This window comes from Scyliorhinus canicula, chromosome 13 (genome assembly GCF_902713615.1).
Source record: "Scyliorhinus canicula chromosome 13, sScyCan1.1, whole genome shotgun sequence".
Lineage (NCBI taxonomy): Eukaryota > Metazoa > Chordata > Chondrichthyes > Carcharhiniformes > Scyliorhinidae > Scyliorhinus > Scyliorhinus canicula.
In genome coordinates this window covers 109,492,574-109,501,188 of record NC_052158.1, presented here as the reverse complement: position 1 = coordinate 109,501,188, position 8,615 = coordinate 109,492,574, and the positions used below count along the sequence as shown (strand labels likewise).

Below are 8,615 nucleotides of genomic sequence, written 5' to 3'. Positions count from 1 at the left end.
ACCCCGCCGGACTTGATTTTTTTGCAGGGGGTGAATGTAATATAGATGTATATATGTTCAATCACAGTGTCTTTGTAAGCGCAGTAGCGCTCTCCTACCACTAGGGGGAGTAGTGCTGGGAGCACTCAGGAACTTGTACTAGGCTCCACCCTTGGCTCCGCCCACGACTCCTCCCCCTAGTGCAGCTGTATAAATACCCTTGTCCAGAGTCAGCCTGAGTTCATCGACAGGTAACAGGCTGGCTCTGAAGTAAGTCGATTAAAGCCTAGATTCACATCGGAAACACGTGTCTGGTGAATTTATGGTTCCATCACCTCCACAACCCAAAGATATGCAGGGTAGGTGGATTGGCCACCTTAATTGGAAAAAATTGGCCCTTAATTGGAAAAAAAAAATTGGGTACGCTAAATTTTTTTTTTAAATAGATACCCACTAAAGGTAGGGCTGGTCCATTCAAATGAGTGTGAATTTTTAACAGCTTGTTAAGTTAATTACTGCCAAACAACCTTTCTGGCACTGAAAATTAACTTTTATAAGTGTAGTATTATTCCTTTATATTTTAAATATTGTTGATGATTTAAAAAATGTAATCATGTAGATTTATTAAAACATATTTTATCTCCTTTCTCTTAATCCATTTAGTTTGCTGTGCCTGACTTGGCATTGAATTAATTGTTCTAACATATATAACAGAGTCTACATGCCTCTGTAAGGATTCTTCAATCTGATATATTAAGGAAACACACAACTGCTTGTCCTGTTCACACAGGTCCCAGACCCCTTTGGAGGGCATCACGAGTGTGCAAAAGCTCACAGAAAGACTTTGGTCAACGGTAATGAATGGCTAGCACCATTTGTTTACTGCTGACTGCAAAATTTGGGACATATTTATTGCTTACCCACTCAGTCCATGTTAAGGCCACTACCATCGCATTGACTAGCCTCCCTTTTTACTTCACGGTTTTTGAGCGAAAGTATGTGGAAAGCAGGGCCTTCTTAGGATTGTTCACCGTCCTGAAAACATCAACAGTAGGTTGACAGGGGACCCCACAGAGAAAAATGTCAATACTCTGTTGCAACAGGACACTTTTGTGTGCCCCAACCACCCAAGCAGCAAATATAGGAACCAGATAGTTGGTATATTTTCTGAAATTACAATGTAGTTGTGGTGAGGAAGTGATTTTTCTAGCTAGATAATTGGTGTGGATAGAGATAGTAAGCTGCAGAGTTCTTGCACATCTTTAATTTACTATCTGTCGGCAGGGCAATCTATGCAACATAGTTCGTTCAGAGATAACCCAATGCTAGCAAAGTAGCACCTACATTTTATGTACTGTCAAAACCATAAGTTTTAGAGAGAACACACCGATTAAAAGTGTCAAACCATATTCTGAAGTATGTGTGGGGTTGGGGGGGGGGGGGGGGGGGGGGGGGTGGAGGTATGCCAGAAGTTTATCTGGGTCATAATAATAATAAAAATATACTGCATTAAGAGGCGGCACGGTGGCGCAGTAGTTAGCACTGCTGCCTCACGGCGTTGAGCAACCGAGTTCGATGCCGGCCCTGGGTCACTGTCTGTGTGGAGTTTGCACATTCTCCCGTTGTCTGCGTGGGTCTCACTCCCACAACCCAAAAGATGTGCAGAGTAGGTGGTTTGAGATAATGCTATAATTGAAAAAAAAAGAGAATTGGGCACTTTAATTAAAATATATATATACTGCATTAAAATTTACACAGAACTTTGAAGGAGTTAATTGTTAATATCCTGTGTTGCTGGGCAAAGGCTGGGTATTTCTCAAAGGGGAAACCACAGCCAGCCAGACTACAAAGGAGTGTGAGAATTACAAGTGAAGAAACAGAGATTAAGGCAAAATTTGCTGACAAATACAACTGCAATCCAACAAATGATTTCATGGTGAGAGTAATATTTCTGCAAAAAATTTGTTTTAATATTTGTTTCATCTACCCAGTTGAAACCTGTACTGCTTATGCAGGCAAAATTGCTGGAAAAATATTATAAATGGGTAGCTTACTTAAGAGATGCAGTGGCTGGCAGCAATCAATTTGCCACTGGATGAATAACCTTTACCACTCTTCACTAACATATTGTACATATTTTGTATTGCATCTCTGATGGTACAGCAAAATTTGAGCTGCTAATCCTTTAGTTATGATTCAGAGATTGTGATTCTCCACTTAATCATTATTTTAAGCTAACCCATTTAATACTGAACCTTAAATTGTAAACAAAACATGCTATAAAATGATACTGCACCATTATGTACAGTACAAATGAACTACATTTGACTTTAAAATACAGAAGCAACAGCTTTTATTTCACTGAGACTGCACTGTTGCTCAGCCCTATCATTTACTTCATTATGGATTATAATCATATATAACATATAAGGAGTATTTTACACTTTGTTACAACTGAGGAATGTGCCACAAATTACAGCAATGAATAAAAAGGAACTAAAGAATTAACATGGACAAAATTCTAAAGTAACTTGAAGTGCAACAATATACGGTACAATTTATGGAAGGAAAGAAGTGTATAGAGATTCAAAGCAAAACAAATAGCATTTAAAATAATGTACAACATTGGTCTCAAGAAAGTACAGGATTAAGTATCACTGCCCATATTTCTTATACAAAAGTCTTGTTCTTTTGTACTGAGAGTCTTGCTCATTTCAAATCTTCTAAATCAATTCTGAAGAACCTAATTTGCCAGTTGCCATCCAGGTACAGCTGGTCCATTGGTCACATGACGCTGAAAAGTGTCTCATCCATCTGCCATCAGCAAGACATTTCGTACTAAACGGTAGCTAATTCACTTCAGACGTAGAAAAGTCTGACTTTGGAAGTACTTACAAGGAGATCATCGTCATAGAATTTGGTTTCTATGACTACATTCCCACTGTTGGTTAAAGAAAAAAAAATTAAAACAATTGGAATTACAACGGTTAGAAGTTACATGTCAAAAATCTCTAATTAATTGGATGAAAGCAAACAGCTCTATCTAATGGTGGAGGGTTTTTCTATACATACAATATATACTGTTCCTTTCTTCTTTTCACATGCTTAAGAATCTATTGCGTGTGTAATTTATTAAAAGAATATATATTGTTTCTCTTGATGTGTTCTTTCCCAAACATTTTGAAGCTGTTTTTTTACAAATTTAGAGTACTCAATTCATTTTTTCCAATTAAGGGGCAATTTTGCGTGGCCAATCCACCTACCCTGCACATCTTTTGGGTTGTGGGGGTGAAACCCACGCAAACACGGGGAGAATGTGCAAGCTCTACATGGACAGTGACCCAGAGCCGGGATCGAACCTGGAGCCTCAGCACTGTGAAGCAGCTGTGTTAACCACTGTGCCACCGTGTTGCCCATCTTGAAACTTCTAAGCAGAATATTAGGTAGCACAGTGATGTAGCATTAGCGAACAGTACTATAGAGTGAGAGGATGGTGATTCAGTCCTCTATTAAGCTTGTAGTTAAAGATAACAGAATTGTCTTTGACCTTATCTGCAGATTTTTTTTCTTTACCAATTGACAACAATGAATCTATGCACTCCTGATATAAAAACAAGGAGCCTGCATGACATTGTAGAATTTATTATTCTGAAAGAGACTAAATAAAAAAATAAAGTAATGGGGATAATGGCATAGTGGTAATGACACTGGACCAATAACTCAGAGGGCCAGCCTAATGCTCTGGGGACCAAAGGTAAAATGCTGGAAAATCTCAACAGGTCTGGCAGCATCTGTAGGAAGAGAAAAGATGTGTTGAGTCCAGGTGACCTTTTGGCAAAGCTAAAGAGAGAGAAAATGACAAATATTTATACTGTGGAGTGAGAATGAAAGATGAGTCATGCTACAGAAACCCAGGGAAATGGGGTGCTAATAGCCACAGAAACCACGAGGAGAGCGTTAATGGCAATCCCCAGAGAGAACAAAAGATGTGAAAGGCCAAACTACAGAGAAACTAACATCAGAGGGTAAACTGTGACAGATGTAGATGTGGGGGGAGTGGAAGGGGGAAGCAAAGAGGAGAAAGGAAAAGAAAAGATGGCAGGGGTAAGTATATATAAAGAAAGACAATTCCTTACTGATATCACAGTATGGATATTGTCGACCCTGCAGGAGCTGCCCTCCTGATGGCGGTGGTAGTCATCCAGATGCCAGCGACCGCCCAAGATGTACAGGTGTCGCTGGTCATTTGACGAGACGTCAGACAGCATGTGCCGCAAGAATCTTTGCCTCAACAAGGGGATGATGTGGCACCTGTACCATGTCCTTGTGGACTTGGCACCAAGTGGAGGAGCGGGATACCTGCTCCCAGTGGCCGTCAAGGTCACCGGTGCCCTGAACGTTTATGCCTCGGATTAATTCTAGGGCTCGAACGGGGACTCACAAGCTACAGCCCACAAGTGCACCCATGAGGTTACGGATGCCCTGTTTGCCCGGGCAGCTGACTATATAAACTTTGTCCTGGACCAAGCCCAAGATGCCCGGGCTAATGACACCAGTGCAGAGGCCAACGACCGATGCGGAGATCTGCTATAAGGTAGCCCATGTGCCCACCCCGGCTGTAATTGAGCAGTGTATCACATTGCTTAAAATGTGGTTCCGATGCCTCCACCGCTCTGGAGGTGCACTTTAATACATCCCCTGGAGGGTCGCCTTCTTTGTGGTGATCTGCTGTGCCCTCCACAACCTGTCACAGCAGTGGGGCGATGTGCCAGAGGTGGAGGAACATGCGGCCTCGTCAGAGGTGGAGCCAGACGAAGAGGGGCTGGAGGACGAGCCCAGGAGGGAACTCGGGAGCAACTGGAAGATGGAGGACAAGCAGCGTCAGTTAAGGTCCGGCGTTCCCCCATACGTCCCCCACCCGGTCTACCTATGTCGGCACTGTCAGCGAGTCAATATACAAGGCAGGAGGGCGATGATAACCAGCTGTGAGCTCCATTCTGGTGGCCCTTAATCTACGCCATAGTCTGACTACTATCCGTCTGCTAACAGCGCGCTTAAGGCATCACCTGCTTGTGGTAGCCTTGGGGGAGAAGGGGGCCTGTGGTCTTCGATTCCCCTCGCGGGTGTCTGCTGGAGGGCCGCAGCCGATTTGCCAGTGCCACATGCCTCACCGTGCCACCCTGTTCTGCACGCTGGCCTCAAGGCGCACCGTTGTCAGGAGAGCTGTTGACCACCTTCGCCCTCCCCCCTCCCCCTGTAGGGAGGCTCTGGGGTTGGCGTCCAGAACTCCCTCCTCCTAATGGGTGCCTGTCAGGTCCTGGGGGTAACCATGGGACAGAGGGGCATATGGATTGAATTCCAGAGCCCCTGCATCATCTGGCTCTGCCAGCCCTGGCGGCTGACAATTGTCTGCACCATGGTGTCGATGTCCTCAGCGATGCCCTTCAGCAACCGGGCCTCGCTCTGCAATGCCTCGCCAATGTCCATCTGCACCTGGGGCATTGTCCTCAGTGACTGGGACATGATCTGGAGCGCCTCTGTAAAGCCTACCTGAGAATAGGACATGCTCCGCAGCGCCTCGGCAAGGCCGACCTGCACCTGGGACACATCCCGCAGTGACTGGGACCAAACCTCAACTATGGCTGTCACTGACTGAGCCACACTTTGGACACCACCACTCATGCTCCAGACTCTCCATTGCAGTCGCCACCCTAGCAGTCTTGACCTTGCTGCCACACATTGCCTGCGCAATTTCCTGCACCCGTAGCCTTTGGGGCTCCTCCAATCGGCTTTGAACCCACAAGTGTCGCTGACGTTCCCCTCTGAATCTCACGGCCACACCCTAGAGTCTGCATCAGCTCTAGTATAACCTGGCCCAGAGGCTCAGCAGCTGACTGGGATCCCACTGGGTCCTGGGGTCCAGCAGACCTCCGACTGCTGTCTTCCCTGGATGTTCCTGCCTCCACCTAATGTGCATCAGCAACTGTGTGGTGCTCACTAGATAGATTGTGCCCAGAGGTCTATCCACTACTTCTGCCCACTGAGGAGTGTGTCGCTGCACTGGTGGAGGTTGGGTCTGACAGCTGTAATGCCTCAATGGTGGCATCTTCAGTGCTCTCCTCTAAGGCACTCTCTTGGGAAGCGGGGGGGGGGGGGGGGGGGGGGGTGCATCCCGGGTGGAACGTCACCATCAGATGAAGATCCTGCGGGAGAATGGACATATGGTCAGGAAGAATCAATATATCTGGCATGAACAACACGTGTGACGGGCCATCTGGGTGGGGGGCTGGTGAATCCTCACCTCTGGTTCAGACATGGGCACCGCCGCTGGGCATGGGTGGGGTGCGCAGGGTGTGTTGGAGCATAGGCGCGGCATTGTGTTAGGAGGGGTGGGGAAAGAGAGAGGCGGTGCGGTGCCAACCACAGGACCGTCTGGGTTGGGGGGAGCAGGATTGGCAGGCAGGACTGATGCCAGGGGGCCGATGTCAACTCACCTGTGCGGTCCGGTGGAGGTCGCTGAGCTTCTTATGGCACAGGGTGGCGGTCCTCCTGATAACACCATGCGCTGATGGTCGCTGCCATTGCCTCCCATGCGACACTGGCTGCCCTATGGCTAACCCGTTACCCCCTCAGAGGAACAGGGTATACCGTTTGGACTCCATCGCATCCAACAGTTGGGCCAGGTTGATGTCACCGAAACGTGGGGCTGGTCTGCCTGGTGGCATGGCTGCGTGCTGTCTGGGGTTTGCTCTACGGGATTGGTTTAAGAGCTACTCCCTCCTCGTTAGTGGGGAGCTGCTGAACACAGTCCAGACAAGTCAGTTCGGGACAGTCAGTTCCAGCGTAAAGCCCGTGAGGCTTCATTATGTTCCCTAATGAATATTAGGTAGCTGTAACAGCCTTGTCGGATCAGCAGACGGGAAATACCGGCAATTCCCGCTCGCTTCCATACTTAGAAGTCTTTCTGTTAGATCATGTCCAAAGCACCCCACCCGAGCACCTTTTTGAAAGGGTTAATATGGCATACAGAATAAAAAAACATTTTTTGATCAAGACTACAGAGAAACTAACTTTAAAAGAACCGTAATATGATCATGGCCAGAGAGAGAGGGAGAGAGAGAGAGTAAAAAATAATTAACATAGAAGTACAAAGAATTTTTGCTTGAGACAATTGAAGGTCAAAGAGAACAAAAAAATACTCAATATAACAATTTACTACAAGAGTAACACCATGATCGTAGCAGAGTTCTCCACCTCCTTGACGGAACTGCCTGGAAGTGAAGATACTGAGCCAACGAATGAGAGGAGAAGGTGTGTTGTCGTGTTGTTTCTGCAGCTTCAGGAATAGAGTACCCCAGCACCCCGCCACCTCCACCCCAGCACCCCGCCACCTCCACCCCAGCACCCCGCCACCTCCACCCCAGCACCCCGCCACCTCCACCCCAGCACCCCGCCACCTCCACCCCAGCACCCCGCCACCTCCACCCCACCACCTCCACCCCAGCACCCCGCCACCTCCACCCCACCACCCTCACCACCTCCACCCACCAGCACCTCCACCCCGCGCCACCTCCACACCCCAGCACCCTGCCACCTCCACACCCCGCCACCTCCACACCCCAGCACCCTGCCACCTCCACACCCCGCCACCTCCACACCCCAGCACCCTGCCACCTCCACACCCCAGCACCCCGCCACCTCCACACCCCAGCACCCCGCCACCTCCACATCCCAGCAGCCCGTCACCTCCACCCCGGCACCTCCACCCCAGAACCCCACCACCTCCACCCCCACCACCTCCACCCCAGAACCCCGCCACCTCCACACCCCAGCACCCCGCCACCTCCACACCCCAGCACCCCGCCACCTCCACACCCCAGCATCCCGCCACCTCCACGCCCCAGCGACCCGCCACCTCCACACCCCACCATCTCCACACCCCAGCATTGCCACCCCCCTCCACCACCTCCATCGCAACTCCCCCATATCCCCCTCCACCACCCCTATCCCAGCACCTCCACCACCCCAGTACCCCCACACCCCCTCCACCATCCCCACCCCCCTCCACACCCCAGCACCCCCACACACCACCCCGTCACCTCCATGACACAGTACCCCCACCCCCCATCCCAGCACCCCCACACCACCACCCCATCCCAGCACCCCCACATCCCATCCCAGCATCTCCACCCCAGCACCCCGCCACCTCCACACTCCCCCTCCACCCTCAGCACCCCCACAACCCCCTCCACCATCCCCACCCCAGCATCCCACCACCTCCACACCCCAGCATCGCCACACCAACCCTCCACCATCTCCACCCCAGCACCCCACCATCTCCACACCCCAGCATCGCCACACCAATCCTCCACCATCTCCACCCCAGCACCTCCACACCAACCCTCCACTGCGATCCGACCATGCATCATGTCTTGCAGGATCACCTGGCGACGAGGTAGGCCCTTGTGGTACCACCCCCCAGAGGGTCTCAGGGTCATCCCTATACGCCTCCACCCCCCACCTTCCCTCTGTGGCCTAGTAGCTGCAGTGGACACATGAATAATGGGCTAACATCCATGACCTGTTGCTGCTGTAGTCCCCGGGTTGACATGACGATAAAGCAGGCATTAATATCC

The 8,615-nt window shown here is 49.5% G+C and overlaps 1 protein-coding gene across 2 annotated transcripts in view; it reads right to left on the bottom strand.

Moving 5' to 3' along the window:
* Window positions 1-1,927: 1,927 nt before the first annotated feature.
* The window catches only part of pde6d (phosphodiesterase 6D, cGMP-specific, rod, delta), a 70,836-nt gene continuing 64,148 nt past the window's right edge, over window positions 1,928-8,615 (bottom strand). For both annotated transcript variants that reach the window (XM_038815833.1, XM_038815834.1), the window contains exon 5: window positions 1,928-2,920. In XM_038815833.1, coding sequence (XP_038671761.1) covers window positions 2,839-2,920 — 82 coding nt within the window. In that variant the 3' untranslated portion in view covers window positions 1,928-2,838. The remainder of the gene's footprint in view (window positions 2,921-8,615) is intronic.